The sequence below is a fragment of the Balaenoptera musculus genome, chromosome 3, assembly GCF_009873245.2.
Source record: "Balaenoptera musculus isolate JJ_BM4_2016_0621 chromosome 3, mBalMus1.pri.v3, whole genome shotgun sequence".
NCBI classification, from domain to species: domain Eukaryota; kingdom Metazoa; phylum Chordata; class Mammalia; order Artiodactyla; family Balaenopteridae; genus Balaenoptera; species Balaenoptera musculus.
In genome coordinates, this window is record NC_045787.1 from 158,460,725 (window position 1) to 158,479,968 (window position 19,244).

Below are 19,244 nucleotides of genomic sequence, written 5' to 3' on the forward strand. Positions count from 1 at the left end.
CCAAGTCCGTGTCTTGCCCCTATTTCGTTCAGCACTAGAGGGGACGTCAGGCCATTCTTGGCGCTGGGGATCTCCCCACACCCTGTCTTCAACCCTCACCCGCAAGTTCTTCTTCCCCTGCTATCTATCCTTCAGCACCATCTCAACGAGGACAGCTCCTTGATGTCAGCCCCACCTTGAGCCCCTGTTTCTACCTTCTCCCGCCTCAGCACCGCCGGCGCGGACAGCTCCTCCACCCCCGGCTCTGGCCGGACCCGGGCTCAGACACTTCGCTCCCGGGGACCGCTCCCGCGCCCTGCTCTCTGCCTGCTCCCCGGCTCGGTCGCATGGAGACCCCGGGGGTCCAAGAAGGGGTAGAGGCACCCCGCGAGCTGAACCGCGCTCGCAGCTGCCAAGGCATAGCCAGGGCTCCGAAGCACCTGTGGCGGCAGCCCCGGCACCCCATCCGCATCCAGCGGCGCTTCCACTCAGACCCTGACAAGTCTGTGGGCCGCAGGGAGCGGGACCTGAGCCCGCGGCCGGCGCTCGAGAAGTCGCGGCGCTCCTGGCCCTCCTCCTTCCACAGGCGGTAGGTGGGCGGGGGCAGGGCCCTCCCGCGGAGTGGGGGAGGGGCGCGCAGGGCCTGGCGGGAGTAGGGGAGGGTCTTTGCTTTTCCAGGGGCGGGGGTCTCTGCCTCTTGGCTGAGGCTGGCGCTTTAGAGGAGGGTGGAGCTGGGAGGTGGTAGTGCCATGATTGCTTATGGGTCTGTGTGACCTGGTGTGCCCAAGTGCCGTTGCATCCGAATGCGTGTGAGTCTGAGCAGTTGCGACCCCGTGTGTGCTATCTGTTGTGTGAGTGTCCACAGCTGGCTGTGTCTCTGTGGGTGATGGGATGTGTTCAGGTGTGTGTGTACCAGTTAACTACGTGCTTGGGTGTTTCCCCTTGTGGTGCCCCTGTGTGTGTGGCTGGGCACGACTGTCCTCGCTCTGATCCAGTTGGGTGTCCAAGGGCCCTCCAGACCCTGGAGTGTCCTCGGGTGTTTGTGGGTTTGTGGCCACGGCAAGCATTTCAGGGGAGCTTGGGTTGGGTATATGAGAGGGCCAGGGCAGGCTGTCTGCTGTGCTGGGGGAGGAGCCTCCTCTGTGGCGTGTCCACACACACACACACACACACACACACACACACACTCACGTGTCCGCTGATGTCAGAGGGAAGCCTCTTGGGGAGCCTGAGCACAGGATGTTTCTTCCACACAAGAATGAGGTGGAGAAGAGGGGAGCAGAGGTGGGGGAGGGGCTGCTCCCGTTTCATATAAACTGAGGGAAGGGGGCAGAATAAGACAAAGACAGAATAGAAACAGAAAAACAGGGGCCTTAGAGGGGTCAGAGGGGCCTCAGTGCCACCAAAGAGCAGGGTCCAGGAGTCCCAGGCCCTCCTTGGATGGGAGGGGGAGCTAAATCAGGCCAGACCTAGAGCCCTGGGTTTGAGGCCAGGCTGAGTGACCTTGGGTGAGTCGCTTTCCTCTCTGGACTTTTCTCTTGCCTTGGTCCCTGGACCTCCCCGGGGCCACAGGCTTCTTGATCAACAAGCCTGGCCTAACACCCCAGCCTGGCCCTCCAGCGGCCCTGGCTGGTGTGTGGGGCAGAAGGGCCCCACAGCCCAGAAGGGTTGGAGCTTTCCCAGGTGACCCAGCAGGCCCCTTGCCTCCACCCTCCAGCCCTCAGCTCCTCCTCCCCTCTCTCCCAGTGACTCATGATTTTCCATCTTCAAGAAAGAACAAACAGAGACTAGGTTTGGGCCCATCTCGGGGGAGAGCCACGTGGCTCTGGAAGGCAGGAGTGGTGGGTTGTGTGCCTGTGAGTGTGTGTGTGTGTCCCGCCCATGCATATACATGCTGATGTGCTGGGAGAGGCTCAGCCTTCAGGGAAGCTGGGTTCAAGGCCAATGTTCTGTGCACTGCCAAGCAAGCAGTGGTGCTTCCCTGAGCCTCAGTGTCATCAGTGAGATGCAAACACAAACTCATAATTTCTGCATTCTGTCATGAGCGTCCTGTGCCAGAGCATAGTCCTCAGCTGTGGCCCGCCTCCCCACTACCCCAGGTGGATCACATGGGTCTGGGAGGGTCTGAGCATCTTGTTCAGCAAGCATTTATTTAGCAGCTACCATGTGCCAGGCCCTGTACTGGGGCCACAGCCCAAGGGCAAGCAGGTGCTCATAGGCTAAAGGTAGAGACAGACTCATACCAGCTGGAGACAACACAGAGTGATCTGTGCTGTGATGGAGAGAGAGCAGGGTGCCGTGGGGCCCAGAGGAGGCTTCTGACCCAGCTCTTGGAGGTAGGGGGTGAGGAAGGACTGCTCGGAAGAAGTGACATCTAAGCTTAGCCTGAAGGGTAAAGAGAAGTCAGCCGGGAGGAGTGCAGGGAAGGGTATGCCAAGCAGAAGGAACGGAATGTGCAAAGCGTCAGACTCAAGAGGATCAGATATATGAGGATATGAACACAGATCAGTGTGGCTGGAGGGTGGGAGGGGAGGCTCTTATTCATCTCACAAACATTTACTGAGCACCTACTGAGTGCTGGGCACTGAGGGCACAACTGGGAGCAAGGCAGACCTGGTCCTGCCCTCAAGGGACTGGCAGGTGAGGCAGACACAGATCAAATAATCAGGACAGTAAATGTGAAATTGTACCAATGAGAGGAGGGTGCTCTGAGAATATTTATTTACTTGGCTGGTCATGGAGGGCTTCCTGCAGGGGGTGATGCTTCAACTGTGACCTGAAAGACAAAAAAGTTAGCAGGGGGGACTTCCCTGGTGGCGCAGTGGTTAAGACTCTGCACTCCCAGTGCAGGGGGCCTGGGTTCGATCCCTGGTCAGGGAACTAGATCCCACATGCATGCCACAACTCAGAGTTCACATGCCACAACTAAGGAGCCCGTGAGCCACAACTAAGGACCCGGTGCAACCAAATAAATAAATTTTTTAAAAAAGTTAGCAGGGGAAGAGCCTTCAGGCAAGGGCATGGGATAAGAATGAGCTTGGATGCTTTGAAAAACAGCAAGCGGGGAGGGGATGATGAAGCTGAAGCAGAGTGAGCCAAGAGGAGTGTGCGGGGGAGGCAGGCAGGAGTGAGGCCACACAGGTGTCCTGGGAGGTGTGGATTCAGAAGTGAGGGCAATGGGGAGCCACAGGAGGATCTGGAGCAGAGTAGGGTGAGATCTGACCCATGTGATCATCTGCACATGTGACTCAGCCTCCACCCTCCTCTCTCTATCTAGATTCTTCAAAGGGAGACTTTCCTGGTTGTCCAGTGGTTAAGACTCTGTGCTTCTGATACAGGGGGTGCGGGTTTGATACGTGGTCAGGAAACTAAGATCCCACATGCCCTGGAGTGTGGCCAAATTTTTTTTTTTAATTCGAAAAAAAAAAAGATAACTAGATTCCTCAGGCGGACTTGGGCAAGTCATCTCTCATCTCCAGACCCCTGTATACTTGTCCATAAAATGGGTGTAACAGCACCCACCTCCTGTCTCACGGGGGCCACCTGGTGGCAGAGGAGACAAGTGCTTGCCCAGGGAAGAGGCTCATATAGGGGAAATTGAGACACCGAAGTGTTAAGGGCACTAGAGACTGCTGGGCACCTCCTCAGGTCACATAGCATGCAGGGACAAAGTTAGGGTGAGACAAAGTCATGTCAACCCCTCCTTTGGCCTCTGCCCCTTCCTGGGCGAAGCTTGGGGTCATCTCTCAGGGTCAGGCAGGCCAGGTTTTGAATGCTGAATCTTGGCTCTGTGGCTCAGTTTCTCCATCCAAAAAGCTACTGATAATGCATTACCGTTAAAACTGGTTATAAAGTATTTAAAGTTGAATCTATTAATGAAACATTAATATTAAAACTACTGATAAAGCATTAATGTCAGAGTAGCACCTGGGACTGCAGAGGAGATGGAGCCATTTAAGCATTAAGTGGAAGAGGCTTGGGAGGCTGCCAACCTAGGCTTGAATGACCTCAGGCAAGGAGCACACCTCTCTGTGCCTCGGTTTCCCCATCCACAAAATGGGAATAATAGTCCCCACTTTATAGAGTTGCTCCGAAAATAAAATGACTTTTACATGCACAGCCCTTGGCTCAGCACCGGGAGAGCAAGGAGTGCTCAGTTCGTACCCATGTGTTTAGCCTTAACCTTCCATTTTATGTTTGTGAATTCAGGAGGACTGCACCTCTCTGTGTCTCAGTCTCTCCTTGGGGATATGAGAACACTGTGAGTCTCCCCCATGGGGTTGAGGTGGTGTCAAGGCTCCTTGGACCCAGCCCCAGTCTCTCCACTGATCCTGGCGGCCTCTATCCCCTGGGGACCAGCTATAATTAGGTCTAGCCGCAGCAGCTACAGATGGTATTTTTGTCTTGGGGACAGAGAGTCTGATTCCCACCAGGTGTCCGGTTGCAGGGCCATGGGGACAGAAGGGGGTTCCCAGCCAGACCCTTGAGACTCTTTGTCCTCCTGGGCCCCAGTGTGACTCCTCTGTGAGCCTCCATTTTCTCATCTATACAACGGGGACCATGGTATGATTGACATGTCAGGGGAGGGTCAGGGTCTCACCACTGAAGCCCTGATCTCCCGAAATAGTATCTCGCATCCCCCCAGGATTGCCAGAAACCTGGGTGGCATTTGTCTGGGGCTCCCAAAACTAGTGCAGTCCCCTGGGCCAAGACCCAGGCAGGGGGCTTGTTATCCCACAGCAGGACACAGTCAGGCCCATAGCTTCTGTGTGGCCTCAGCTGGGAGGCCCAGCCTCCCTGGGCCTTGGTGGCTTCTGCCTGAGAGGTGGGTGTTCTGGGTCTTGTCTCCAAGTGTGACATTCTCCGAGACTTGGTTTCCTTTTCTGAAGAATGGGGCAAGACCACCCAACCCCAGCATTCTGAGGGTAGGCCAGCTGGTACAGACCCCTGAACAGCCCCCCTGATACCAGGGGCAAGGCTTCCCTTTCCAAGGGTCCTTCCTGGGGTGGGCGGTGGCAGCTGAAGCTTCACAGGACCGGAAGGCCTGGCAGGAGTAGAGTGCGGATGTTTGTCCAGTAGAGACAGCAGGAGAGGGGAAACGATCCAGAGACAGGGCCTGGGGAATGTCAGAGCAGGTGGAGGTCATGTGGGGACTTGTGGAGGGGGACAGGAAGAGGGGGAGCTGCCTTGCAGTGAAGACTTGCGACTGTTACCACTTTTCTCCAAGCCTCAGCTCCCCACCTGACAAAGGATTAAGGGTTTGTAGTTTCTGAGCAGCCCCTTGGTGGCTCAGTCCTCAGTTTCTCCATCTGGAAAATGGGTAGAGGGGTATTGCAAACACTGTGTGGGATCTGGGCAGCCCCTCAGCAAACTCTGTGTCTCGGTGACTCCCTGATAATGGAGAGCACTTCCTTTTTTGACTTCTGTATCTCTTTTCAGCCGAGTTATCAGCTGAGCAAGCTGCACTACTGGGGGACATGGTGGCAGAGGGAAGTGGTATAAGATGCGGTTTCTGGGCTCCCCCAAAGGGGAAGCAGAGAGTGTCCCGTCTAGCTAAGGGCCTCGGTTTCTCCATTTGTCCCGGTGAAGGCGTCCCTGAGCGGTCCTGCGGCGAAGGCGGGGCGGGTGCGTCTCCTGCCCTCTCCCTGCCGGGCCCCGCCCCCGTGGTTGTCCAGAAAAGGTCCCGCGCAGCCTGCACTCCGTCCAGCCTCCACGCGGTCTTGGCGATGCAGGGCCCCCCTGCGCCCGCCCCGGCCCCTGTGCCCAGCTCCCCACGGGGCTCCCCGCGCGGCTCCCCCGGGCTCTTCAGGAAGCTCCTGGTGAACCAGAGCATCCGCCTGCAGCGGCGCTTCACCGTGGCCCATCCGCTGTGGTGAGGCGAGACAGTGGGCCTCGCAGGGGTCATGGGAACCGTCGGGCTGGAGGTGGGAAGGGCAGAGTCAAGGACAGCTGGGGCCAGGTTGGGGGTCAGGGCATAAAGGCTCTGCCCCTTTGCCCTTTCTCGGTATCTCTCTCCCTCTGTCTTATCTCTGTCTCTTTTAGTTGATGACTGTCTCTCTCCATCTCTGTTTCCCTCCACCCACCGCCTGGACACACGCCCAGGGGACCAGCCGTCTGTCCCTCTCCAGCTGTGCGGCCTGGAGCAGGACGGGCTGAGGCTCACGTCTCCTTCTGACCCTCGCCAACCCGGGGCAGGCGGGCTGAGAGTCCTGGAGGTGGAGGGAAGAGGGTCACTCCTCCCCTCGGCCTGCCCCCGCCATCCGTTCTGGCGCCAGCAACGGGATGGCCTGGTGGCCTCACACTAAGCCCTCGATGTTCGCGGAGGAAGACGTGATTTGATGGAGGCCTTTGAGGCAGGGTGTTCGCGGTGTAAGAGAGCTTGTTGCGCACCCGCTCAGAGCGCCGCCTCTGCGCAGCCCCACTCGGTTGCGTTCTCCAAGGACTCGTTCCACCGCTTTAGGTTTGAATTCCGGCCCTTCAGGAAGCGACTGTCACATCGTGGGTCGCAGGGCAGAGGCTGGGGTTGGAGGTGGGGCTGGTGGGCGCCGACTGGGTCTCGTACCTTGCGCTTGGCTCGTGCGGTTTTCGCACTTGGTGGTATCTTGTGGCTCAGAGACTAAAGGTCCCTTCTCCAAGGTCACACGGCCAGTGGCAGCTGGTGGAGAGGGGGGCAGTCGTGACCGTGGTCCCTGATGGCGCCACTTCAGGCCGAGACTGGGGTCCCGGGTCCGGGAGAGCGCCCAGAGGGCACCAGAAGCTTGCGAAGAGGGGTCCCCGCCGAGGGCTCCGGAGTGAGCACAGGGGCGTCAAGGACGTCAAGGGCGTGAGGCTGGGCGAGGGCAGGTCTCTCCGAGGCCCCTGTGCTTCAGTTTACCTGTCTAACCGATGGACAGACGCGCCGTTCCCACAGTCGGTGCGAGCTCCTCCCCGCTGCCCGCGTCATGGAACCACGGCCTGACCCCGCAGCTCTCGGCTAAGTTTAGAGCAGAAAGAAAAACAGCTTCCCCCGCAGCGACAAAACCCCGGCTCAGCCCTTAACTCTCCGTGCTCGCTACTTGGATTCGAACCCAGCACGCTGTGGCCTCTCCCGGCCTCAGTTTCCCTATTCATCCATAGGTGTGCTTTTCCCAGAAGTTTTGGGGAGATGAGAGGGAGGGGTAGGTGGTAGCCACTCCCAGGCCTCCCCCTCTGAGCACAGGTTTAGGGTATCCACCGCCACTAGCCCGCCCCCAAGAGTGTCTCTCCTCCAGTCACCCGGCACACTCGGAGGCCGGGTAAGCGCTAAGAAGTCCCGCCCCTCCGGGTGACGTCACGAAGCGGGAACTCAGAAACGCTGGACTTTAGGGGCTTCTCCAGGAGCCCCAGAACCCGAACAGACCGAGAGCGGTCGGACATAGCCGAACACCCGAGTGAGGCCGGACTAAGCCGAATATGCCCGACCTAGCCCGAGCGCCACCCGGACTTTCTCGAAAAACCTGGCGCTACCGAACACGCCCGAACGCATCCGAACCTACCCGAATGCGGTCGGTTGTAGCCGAATTCTACCGAACTCACCCGACAGAACTCAGGGGAAGAGGTCCAATCCTGTATGATCAGACCCAGCTTAGTCAAACCTGGCCGTACTTGACGGAGCCGGACCGAATCCAGTTGAACCGCACAGAATCCTGACGAATTCCCCACCCCCAACCCGGTCTGAGCCGAATTCCCTGTTCGGAGTCTTCCGGCAGGCGCCGATCCCATCCGTGGACGGGGATGGGGTGACCTGGAGGGGGACCAGGTGGACACTGGCCCTCGGCCAGGAGAGGCGTGTCTAGGGGCGGCCCCTGGGGTCTTCCTGTCTCCGTCTTTCCTGCCCGCTCCCTTCTCAGAAACCTGTGACCCACTTGCAGCCCCTCTCCCTGGTTGCTAACTCCCCCTCCCACACTTCTGTTCTAACCCCCTGCCCCCTGCCACTCTTTCTCTGACCTCTGACTCCAAGGGGGAGAGTCGTAGATCCCCCTTATTCCGTCAGGGTGTGGCTGGAGGGAGAGATGGGGCTGAGAGATGGGAGGGGCGATTGGGGATTGCCTGGAACAGGAGGAGGACGGTGCTCTGGGGAGAGGACACATTCTGTGCAAAGGCCCAGAGGTGGAAGAGAACAGGCAGAGCGTTCAGGCCAAAAATAAAGCAGAAGAACTGGGGAGCTAAGGATAGGGCCAGAGCGAGCTGGAGGCGTGGTTGGTGAGATTGGGGCAGGGCCATATGGGCTGAGGGTGGGGACCTGGAGCTGGGGTAAGGGGACAGGTGGTCCAGGGCGTAGCCAAAGCTGGCTGGGGATGGGGGCCTCTCCTGGCTGTGAGGAGCCTTCGCGTGTGCCCCGTCTAGGCGGGACCCAGGTCCCCTCCAGAGAGGAAAGCCCAGGAAGTCGTTTTCAATCTCCATGAACTTACCCTGCGACCTGGACCTCAGTTTACTCCTTAGTAATACGGGAGCCCTGTCACTCTCCACAGGTGCTCGGTTGTAACTCCCTAAAAGCACCCTGGGGATGAAGTCTTCCACACCCATATTAGAAACAAAGTTGTTGATGTCCATAGAAAAGCTGAGACCTACCCATGGTCACAACAGCCACTTGGAGACAGATCCGAAACTCATGTCCTGGAGTCCAGATTAGTCCCAGTGGAAAAGACTCTGGGGTACAGAGGTGGAGATGGAGGCGTGAGGGGCGCGGTGTCCCTGAGTGGGGGTGTGACTGTGGGACAGATGGACAAGCTGCAGGCCACTCCTGCCCAGCCCACCGCGTGGCCCCAGGGAGGATGTGACAAAACTGATATAGGCCATGACCCAGCATCCATATGCCAGGACCCTCGGCTCTGACTATGACTCCTTTTCCTTCAGCTTGGACCTGGAAAATGGGCTCTCATGCAGAAGAAGCGCCCTGGACCCTCAGGCTGGGTCTGGCCTTGGCCGGGTCATCCAAGCCTCTGCCCAGCACAGCCAGAGGCGGGAGTCCTTCCTGTACCGCTCAGACAGTGACTACGAACTCTCGTCCAAGACCATGTCCCGGAACTCCTCTGTGGCTAGCGACCTGTGAGTCTGAGGCTGGGGGATAATACCGCGTTCTACTTCCTTCCTTCCTTTATTCCTCCATTCAGCACACCTCCTTCAAATGACCGTTTGAGGTGGGCTTTAAAGTTTATGTAGGAGTTTGCCAATTTGCTTGTTCAGTCGGACATGCCGAGAATGATATCCAGTGATCCTCTGTGCCTCACTTTAGGCTGGGGTTGGGTGGCAATCCAGTGGCATTAAGGCCAATTAACAGCAACCGAACATACACTTTGATTTGAGCTTCCTGGTAGCCATAATTTCCTGCCTCTACTAAGACCCCTATTGCCCCTGGGACTCAGATTCTCCATTTGTGAGATGGGGATAAAGTGAGTGATTGGTCAGAGGGGCTGTGGCTGCTTTCAGAGAAGAGTCAGGTGAGGGGAGTCCAGGAACTACTAGGAAGACACCCAGAGGAGGGAGTCGGGGCAGGAGGATGCACTCAGCTGAGGGCACAGTGGGGGTAAAAGCTGAAAGATGCGGGACTTCCCTGGTGGTCCAGTGCTTAAGACTCCGCGCTTCCACTGCAGGGGGCACGGGTTCAATAACTAAGATCCCGCATGCCACGTGGCGCAAAAAGGAAGAAAAAACAACAACAAAAAAAACCCCCACAAAAAACTGGAAGATGGGAACGTGTGGGAGGGCTCCTTCTGACCGCCCTTCTACGTCTGGTCTCCCCGCAGACACGGAGAAGACGTGATTGTGACACCCTTTGCCCAGGTGGGTGCCCACCTCTTCCTTCTCCCGTGTGCCGGGCAGGTAGAGCCGACCCCTCCTTCCCAACGCTGACCGCTCCCCCTCGCAGGTCCTGGCCAGTCTGAGGACGGTTCGGAGCAACGTTGCGTCCCTTGCCCACCTGCAAGGCCGCGGGGCAGCCAAGTACGTAGGGGGCGGGGAGGGGGCGGGGCCTTGCGGAGAGAAGGGCAGGGCCTGGGGGAGAGGGGCGGGATCAGAAGACAAGGTGGGCGAAGCAGAGGCGGGGCACGGGCGGAAAGGGCGCGGCTGGCAATTCGGGGATGGGGGGAAGGGGAGGAGGGGCCGGGGCCACGAGGTCTTGGGGGCGGGGCCCTATGGGTGGGGCAGGCCGCTCCTGAGCCGATTGTACTGCAGGCAGGCATGCGTCGGGAACACCCCATCTGGCAGTCAGCCCCCTCCACCAACAGGTAATGCGCCTGCTCCTATCCCCTCCTTCCACTGTGGGACAGCTGTGAACTTCCTCTCTATGGGGACCTCCCCAGCCCATGAATCCTTAGGCTGTGCTAATTGTAAACCTACCCCCCAACCCCACCCCGCCATCCCCCCGCCCAAACACCCTTGGGGTTGCGGAGATCCTGGGGTCCTGAGTGGCCCCATTCTCATTGGGAAGGGGTCCAGGGTCCAGATGCAGAGATGGGAGCAGGAGGGGCACAGGGTTCCCAAGTGGGGGTGGGGCAGGCCCCTGACCAGCTTGGCCCCCAGAGGACACTGGGCAGACGCTGGCTTTGGAGACACTGGATGAGCTGGATTGGTGTTTGGATCAGCTGGAGACACTGCAGGCGCGGCACTCGGTGGGGGAGATGGCCTCCAACAAGGTTAGTAGAGCCAGATAACTGAGATCACTTGCCTATGTCCACAGTGCCCCCATCATCACTGACATCACCTTCCCCTGCAGTTCAAGTGGATGCTGAACCGGGAGTTGACTCACCTGTCTGAAGCCAGCCGCTCTGGGAACCAAGTGTCTGAGTACATATCCCAAACCTTCCTGGGTGAGCTATGGTGGGTCACTGACTAGGCCACATTACAGAGATAAGAAGAGGGAAGGGAAAGAAAGACTTCTGCTACAGACCTCAACTGAGGAAGATAGAAGCAGACACGGACACCCCCAGCCCCATGAGGCAGGGCTGGACCAGAGGGAGGGACAGGAGGATCTTCCAGGAGGAAGGGGACATTAAAGTTAGGGTTTTGAAGCATGAGTAGAAGTTTGCCAAGGAGGAGATAGAGGGAACCACAGAGCTGGGTCTCCAGCTTGGGAGACGGAAAGGACATTTGACTGTTTTGGGAAAAATACTAAGCTCCAGGTACCCAGGGGCCATGTCCAGCAGAAGAGGTCACTGAGATCAACCTTGAACAGAGGAGAAGGGTATCTACAGGCCAGAAAAGACTTTACTCTGAGATTACTTTGGTCCAGGTAAAAAGGAAATAGGTTGATCTTGAGGCTTGGCAAGGTCCAGTACTTGAGGCCAAGCAGGCCAACCCTAGCAGGTGAATTGACTTCTCTGAGCCCTACCCTGCCCCATCTACAGACCAGCAGACTGAGGTGGAGTTGCCCAGGGTGACCCCCACGGAGCCCCCAAGTCCCATGTCCCAGATCAGCGGCCTGCGTGGACTCCCCCACAGTACCAGCATTTCTGCAGCCACTGTCCCACGCTTTGGGGTCCAGACTGATCAGGAGGGGCAACTGGCCAAGGTGGGTTTACAATAGGAATGCTGAGACCCAGGTTTGAAACCTGGCTCTGTGTGGCTACCCTATTTTGGGCCTCAGTTTGCCCACCTATATACTGACCAGGTGGGGGTCAAAGTAGGACCTGAGGCCTGGGGATGGGGTTTGAGGCTCCAGAGTCTGGGGAAGTTGGGCTGCAGTTAAGCTCCAGTCCTTCACATTTTAGGAGCTGGAAGACACCAAGAAGTGGGGGCTTGATGTGTTCAAGGTGGCAGAGCTAAGTGAGAACCGGCCCCTCACAGCTATCATGTTCAGCATCTTTCAGGTACCTTCCCTGCCCTTGGCTTCTAATACCCTTGTGTTTCCTTCACTCCTTCCTACCTCAGGACCTCATGGGACACACATTCTTCAAATCCTCCCTAACATCCCTGAATGGGGTCATTTGAGCAGGGGCATTGAAGGATGGATAGGCATTTGTTAGGTTTAAAAGTTCACTGCTGATTGGCAACAAGACTCAAGCCTCAGCCTTGGGCCAGGCCTGAAGGGACCCAGTCTGTAGGGCACAACTGTGGGGTCAGAGATGAGCCAGAGGGGAAGGACAGAGACCAAGGGAGTTCAGATGGAGAGCAGGGAGGGCATCCTGGAAGAGAGGGCACTTGAGAGATGGATAGGGATTCAGAAGGAGAGAAGGCATAGGAATAGTGTGTGCTGCCACCCAGAGGCCGAGGCCCTGACTGGGGCCCTGTGATGGACCAGGAACGGGACCTGCTCAAGACATTTCGGATCCCAGCCGACACACTTGCCACCTACCTACTGACACTGGAGGGTCACTACCACAACGATGTGGCCTACCACAATAGCCTACACGCCGCTGACGTGGCCCAGTCTACACATGTGCTGCTGGCCACACCTGCGCTCGAGGTAGGGCCCTACAGCTGCAGGCAGCCCTGGTGCGTGCAGGGCACAGAGAGCCTACCCCTCACCTCTTATGCTCCGTGCCCACTCAGGCCGTGTTCACAGACCTGGAAGTCCTGGCTGCCATCTTTGCAAGCGCCATCCATGATGTGGATCATCCTGGGGTCTCCAATCAGTTTCTCATTAACACCAGTGAGTTAGGGGGCTGGGCCCTGCCACCACCTGTCAATCAAGTGATGTTAGTTGGTCCCATTCCTGCTCTGAGTCTCCCTGTTTGTGAAATGACTGCCACAATCTTCCCTCCCTTAGGTGCTGAGAGCAGACCCAGATATACAGTAGACACTCAATAAATGAGAGAATAACAAATGTGGCAGAGCTGATTTGGGCCCACTGAGATTTTAAAGTTTAGGATCCTTTGTGGTGTCAGAAAAACTCAGTCAACAAGCAATTATTGGGTACCTCTTATATACATCCCTGGAGAGCTGGAGATAAGAGTGGAGCCCTCTCACTTGAGGATCCCAGGGTCTAATAAGACAAAGACTTGGTAGTTCATTCAACCAGCACTCAGCACTGTCTCCTGTCATGCCAAGTCCCCAAGGAGTCACCAGTCTCGAGGAGGTAGAGCTGAACACAGATGCCGCCCCCCCCGCAGAGTCAGGGCAGGGCCATGGGGAGAGACAGGGTCCTAGAAGGCTTCCTGGAGGAGGGGGCATTGGAGTTGGGGCTTCAATGCATGAGTAGGAGTTTACCGAGAATTTACAGAACTGGCCTTTGGGTGGAGTAGGTTGGGCAGGCAGGTCTTGAGGTGCTCCACCTCCCCTACAGACTCAGAGCTTGCACTTATGTACAATGATACCTCCATGCTGGAGAACCACCACCTGGCTGTGGGCTTCAAGCTGCTGCAGGCAGAGAACTGTGACATCTTCCAGAACCTCACCATCAAGCAGCGGCTGAGTCTGCGCAGGATGGTCATCGACATGGTGAGACAACAATGATGGATGGGGTGGGGCGATCTTGGTATGGCTGGGGGTTCAGTTGGACCAGGGCATGTCCCCATTCTGAGTCCGAGCTTCCTGGTCTGTAAAATGGGGCGATGACTGTCCAAGCCTTAAGTAGGGGTGACTAGGCCCTTGGTCAGGCTAATCAGGTCTTGGATGTGATTCACGTGCAAATGATGTGGAAACTTTCTGGGGTTTCAGGTGCAACTTTTCTGACCCTTAAGTCTGTGCGTTTGATATTTTTCAAGCTGGGAGACACCAGTATGTTTTGGGTTCTTATGCATCAATTCACTTATTTAACAAGCATTTATTGAGCATCTATTGTGCTTGTCCTGTGACAATGACCATTAGAATTCTGGCCTTTATGAAACTCACAGTCTGTGGGGGAGATGGGCACATAGGTGGGAGCCATGATGGGGGACCCACAGCAGAGCCATGATGGGGGACCTGTAGACAGAACTGTGATGGAGAGATGCTCAAAGTTGAGGAGGGCTTCCCCAGGAGGGAACACTGAAGTCAGGGCCGGAAGAGTGTAGAGGACCATGGGGTGGGGAGGAGTGTTCCCAGCAGAGGGAACAGCATGTGGGGAGGGCTCAGAGGAAACCAGGCTCCAAGTGAAGAGGAACTAAAAGTTTGCTGAGGCAGAGTGGGGGCTCTGGGCAGTGGGCACTCCCAGTGGAAGCATCATTTGGGCCAGATGGGAGGTTTGGGGAGAAGTATTTTTTTAAAAATATTTATTTATTTATTTTTATTTATTTGGCTGTGCCGGGTCTTAGTTGCCGCACGAGGGATCTTCACTGCAGCGTGCAGGATCTTCGTTGTGGCGTGCAGGATCTTTAGTTGTGGCGTATGGGATCTTTAGCTGTGGCATGCGGGCTCTTAGTTGCGGCATGAGGGATCTAGTTCCCTGACCAGGGATCGAACCCGGGCCCCCTGCATTGGGAACATGGAGTCTTAACTGCTGGACCACCAGGGAAGTCCCCTGGGGAGAAGTTTTGAGACTTCTCTCTGATTGTCAAAGAAGCCCGTGGGTCATCCCTGGGCTGGGTCCGCATGGGTCCAGCTAAATGAGTTTTAAGCAGCTGTGCTCAGAGCTGAACTTCCCTTCTGGTGGCTGAAAACAGCCCTCCCGGCCACGCAACAGCCACAGGAAGGTTCGGGGAGCACTGAGTCCACCTGTGGCTCCCACGGCCCTCTGGATAAATCCCCCACTCCTCCCTGAGGCCCTCCCCACTTTTGTCACCCTCACTTGCTCCCATGTTGCTCCTGCACTCGTTTGCTCTAGCCACAACTCTCTCCCCTATGTTCCTCAGCTTATTCAGCCTCAGGGCCTTTGCACTGGCCAAGTCATCTGCTGGGCTTCAGGCATGTTTCATGTCAACCCCCAGGTCTAATCTCCTTCCCTCATGCCCTGTCCCACATGTGGGATGCACCCCACAAGCCCAGCAACCTTGGAGAAGAGACTATTGACTCAGCTTCTCTTGTAAGCTGGGTTTACAGCAAATCTTGATACACGCCCCCATTTGACAGATGAGGACACTGAGGCTCAGAGGGCTGAGGATCCAAGTGGGTGTGGCGTCTGGGAGGTGGGGAGTGGGGGTGGGGCAGGCGCTATCCTCATACCTGCCATCCTCCTTCACCTTCCCCCAGGTGCTGGCCACAGACATGTCCAAACACATGAACATCCTGGCTGACCTCAAGACCATGGTGGAGACCAAGAAGGTGACAAGCCTTGGAGTCTTGCTGCTAGACAACTACTCCGACCACATCCAGGTGTGTGGCTGGGCCAGCCCTAAGGTCTTGGTTTCCACACTCTCATTCAGCTGCATTTATGAAGTGCCAACTGCGTGCCCAACTTGAAGAAATGGAGGCACATATGGTCGCGTGGCTGTGCCTTAGCCACCCTTTCCCCTGCCCAGCCTCAGTTTCCCCACCTGTAAGATGGGTATGTCCATGGCGCCAGCCTCTGGGGCGGGTACCAGGCCTGGGGTGGCCTGGCCTGAGCCCTCCCGAGCCTCGGTCTCACCAGGTCTTGCAGAGCCTGGTGCACTGTGCCGACCTCAGCAACCCCACCAAGCCGCTGCCGCTCTACCGCCAGTGGACAGACCGCATCATGGCTGAGTTCTTCCAGCAGGGCGACCGTGAGCGTGAATCAGGCCTGGACATCAGCCCCATGTGCGATAAGCTCACGGCCTCGGTGGAGAAGTCCCAGGTCTGAGGGTGACTGAGCCGAGCTGGTGGGCACTGGGGAGGTGGGAGGGAAAGGAGTGGCTGAGCTGACCCCACGAGTCCTGGCTTGACCCCTGGCTGGCAAATGAGGGGATGTGGCCTAAGGGTCTGCACTGGGCTGTGCAGAGTCAGGCCTGGGATGTATTCCCTCTGGGCTGCCGGAAGAGAGATCTTCACTCACTTGTGGAGTTTGGAAGTATCTGTTCTGAGTGACATAGGAGATTCTTGAGGTGCTCCCAGTCTGGGGGACACATTCATCCAGCTCTGAGGAGTCAGGGCTGAGGTAGAGGGAAAGACTTAGGGGTTGGGGGAGCCCAAAAGGGGCAGAGGAGTCTTCCAAGAGGAGGGGTTATTTGAAGAGGGTTTCGAAGGATGTGTAGGAGTTGGGAAATGGCATTCCAGGCAGAGGGAACAACCTGGGCAAAGGTCTGGGGGCTGGACTGGGTCTAGATTCCATGGTAACTCACCACCCAGCAACCTCTATCCCCCAACTCTGTATCACCCCACAGGTGGGTTTCATTGACTACATTGCCCACCCACTGTGGGAGACGTGGGCTGACCTGGTACACCCAGATGCACAGGACCTGCTGGACACTCTGGAGGACAACCGCGAGTGGTACCAGAGCAAGATCCCCCGCAGCCCTGTGGACCCCACCAGCCCCAAGCAGGGTGATCCCGACAGATTCCAGTTTCAGCTGACTCTGCAGGAGGCAGAAGAGGAGGAGGGAGAGGAGGAGGGAGCATTGGGTGGGAAGGCCTCAGAGTCACCTGACACTGAGCTCCTGTCCCCTGAGGCCAGCCCAGACCCTGGGGCCCTATACCTGGGCAACCAGAGGACCATGGGCAAGCCCTGTGTGGACCATGAGGGCAATGTGATGGCTGAGCCTTTGGGCACCTAGTGGCCCCTGATGGGTGGGTGGACTTTCCAGGAAGAGGTCCCAAGTGGCCCCTGCTTTGCCTTCCACACCCACTGAGGGAGACAATCAGGCTTTTAGCTACAGACAGTTCTCAGGGTTGAATTGGAGGCACCTGGCGGGGTCCACGCTGACCCTGAGCTCAGCTGAGAGAGCTCTCCAAGGAGCTGGGCTGGGAGCAGCCTCTTCCAGGGCCCTTGAGTTCTCCCTCCTGGACTTCAACCCCTGGTGTAGAAAGGGAGTATCTGCCAGGCCCCTTGTCTATCTTCTCCAGTGGTCACTCTTCAGCCACGTCCATCACTTTATTCTTTCATTCTTTATCCGATATTTACTGGGCACCTACTGTGTGCCAGGCCTGTGCCTGTTATGTGCCTCTGGGGTAGCCCTGCACAAGGAGGTGGGGAGTCAGCCTCAAGGAGATGCCCCCTCCTCTAGACACCTCCCCTTCATCTGCAAGGCAGCTCATTACAAGAGAACAAGAACTTGAATGGGAGAATTCTCAGCACCAAAGCTTCATCCAGACTCAATTCTGGCTCTGGAGCTCTGGTGGGGGGTGATAGGGGCCATGAAAGAGAGGGCTGTGTGTCAGGAACTGTCTCTGAAGACTGATTTAACCTTCATTGCTTGTGCACTGGCTGTTGCTTTAAGTTGCTGTGGTTTCTGTCTTCAGGTCTAAGGATCCTAGTTCTCCCTGGTCCCAGGACCCCCTCCTGGCTCCCTTATACTTTCTCCCTCTCTAGAACAGCAACAAAAGCACAGACTTCTCCCCCACGGAAGTTCTCTCCATCTTCTGATTCTGAGGCTGTCTCAGATTCCCCGTAGGGAAAAGGAGGCCTCTGATGCTTTCTTGCGAGTCACAGCCCCTTCTGGGCCTCAGTTTCCCCTCCATGGCCTGATCCTTAGTACTTGGGTAAACTTTGGTTGGAGGGTGGTGTTTGTGACCTCCCTGAAATATCTTAGAAATATGGGGCATTCTCTGGGGTTAAATAAACTCTATCACCCATAATTAGTACCGTGCCCATTTCACGGATGGGGAAACAGGAGCGGAGAGGTCCTGTGACCTGAGGGCTCAAGGCCCTGTAGGTTGGGGTCACACGTTAGCCAGCGGCGCCCTCTGGTGGCTGGAGGCGCAGCAGGGAGGCGGGGCGAATTCGGGGCCCTTCCTCGCTTTGCCAGAAGTCTCTCCCGCGCCCAGCTTGGTTGAGTTCACCCTGAGGGTGCGGGCCTGGCACAGAGCAGGTGAGGCGGCTCTGTGCTCAAGTCTCAGATTCAATTCCCGCTTCCGGAGGCCTCAGTATCCCCCCATCCCACCACATCCCCCACCCCCTAGCCTCCCTCCCTGCGTGTCTGATGACTTATACATGGCACAAGTCATCACAGCAGCCCCTGGCTTCAAGAACAGCAGGCTTCATTCCTAAATAATTTCATTAATAATTTCATTCCATTGATGAGTCATCGTCATCACAATTAATGATCAAATTCCACAGAGGGAGAATTAAAGGGCAGCTGGATCATGAACTTGGTGCATTTCCTTCCACACTTTTAAAAGGCAGAGACTTATGGGATTTTTAAAAGGCAGAGATTTATGGGATTTTTATTTATATATATTTTTTATCATTTTCCCCTTGCAAGTAATACATGTCGCTGTAGAGAATCCGAAAATAATGGAAACATGTAAAGATGAAAATAAAATTCTGCTGTAACCTCACCCACAGATCATCTGCCTTCAGCATTTCACCTTATTTCCCTCTGGTTTTTTCTCTCCCCATTCATAAGAACACTCATATGTCCCCCTTCATTTTGGGCCACAGGTATTCCTCCCTCTTACTGACTGCACACTACCCACACTGGTTTTTTAACACCCCAAGCACAGTGCCACCTCAGGCCCTTGGCACATGCTGTGCCCCCCTACCTGGAATACTTCTCTCCCTCATCCTCACCCTTTGGGTCTCAGCTCAGCATCCCCTTCTCCAGGAAGTCCTTCCTGACCCTCCCCCTCCCACCCCAGGCTGGCACTGGTGGAAGCTCTCTGGGAGTCTTTGCTTCGTGTCTACCACCCTCTCCAGACTGTGATCTTCAGAGTTCCCCAGAGATGGACTTTGAGAACGTCAACAAATCTCTTAACCTCCCCGAGCCTTTGTCATTTCGTGGGTAAAATGTGTTCTTTGTGAGGCTCACAGAATTGTAACAACAGGTATTGTTTGAGGAAAGCATGTCCTGAGCTCTTTCTTCACACGTATAGAAACTGAGGCCCACAGAGGGTATGAGGAAGAAGTCACTCACATGCTCCAGGTCTCCCATTTTCTCCTGTTTAGGGTCCTTCCTGAGGGACATAGTCCTTGCCTTTGTGGCCCACTCTAGACCCAAAGAGGAGGGTGGGAGAAGATCTTTAGGGCCCCTGGGAACTTTCAGCCCTTGTGAACTCCTAGGGTGACTCGTAGGGCCTCAGTTTGCCCTCTGTTGAGGGGGAAAATGTTGCCTGGCCCCCCTTCCTCACAGAGCTGGAGAGGGGTTGTCCCTCGAGCTTGTTTAGTGAGTTCCAGCCTCAGGGCCTTTGCACTTGCTGTTCCTGCTGTCTGGAGCACTGTTCCCCCACTTCTCCCAGTGGCCAGCTCATTCTCCTCCTTCAGATTCCTGCTCAAATGTCACTTCCTCAGAGAGGTCGTCCCTAACCTCAGTGGCCAAAGTCACGCTCCTTCTAATCATTCA

The 19,244-nt window shown here is 56.5% G+C and overlaps 1 protein-coding gene across 3 annotated transcripts; it reads left to right on the forward strand.

Annotated features, from left to right (window-relative positions):
* Positions 1–5,687: 5,687 nt before the first annotated feature.
* Positions 5,688–18,007, forward strand: PDE4C (phosphodiesterase 4C). 3 transcript variants are annotated; one of them, XM_036849084.1, is made up of 15 exons: positions 5,688–5,851; positions 8,854–9,045; positions 9,744–9,780; positions 9,866–9,939; positions 10,171–10,223; positions 10,519–10,631; positions 10,712–10,805; positions 11,343–11,506; positions 11,706–11,804; positions 12,236–12,400; positions 12,487–12,586; positions 13,220–13,374; positions 15,043–15,165; positions 15,422–15,604; positions 16,131–18,007. In XM_036849084.1, exons 1-15 carry the CDS (start codon positions 5,706–5,708, stop codon positions 16,518–16,520), a joined length of 2,088 nt encoding a protein of 695 aa, XP_036704979.1. In that variant the 5' UTR covers positions 5,688–5,705; the 3' UTR covers positions 16,521–18,007. The 3 variants fall into 3 exon arrangements, with proteins under 3 accessions (XP_036704979.1, XP_036704977.1, XP_036704978.1); XM_036849082.1 differs by having other exon boundaries at positions 5,706–5,851; positions 15,524–15,604; XM_036849083.1 differs by having other exon boundaries at positions 5,706–5,851; positions 15,527–15,604.
* The last annotated feature ends 1,237 nt before the right edge of the window (positions 18,008–19,244 follow it).

Bases quoted from the DNA above. Each gene is read 5' to 3' on its own strand.
- PDE4C (XM_036849084.1), top strand. From the start codon at position 5,706: ATGCAGGGCCCCCCTGCGCCCGCCCCGGCCCCTGTGCCCAGCTCCCCA. The intron at 10,806-11,342 runs GTGAGCTATGGT...CCCCATCTACAG, and splicing joins CATATCCCAAACCTTCCTGG to ACCAGCAGACTGAGGTGGAG. The intron at 11,805-12,235 runs GTACCTTCCCTG...GTGATGGACCAG, and splicing joins TCATGTTCAGCATCTTTCAG to GAACGGGACCTGCTCAAGAC.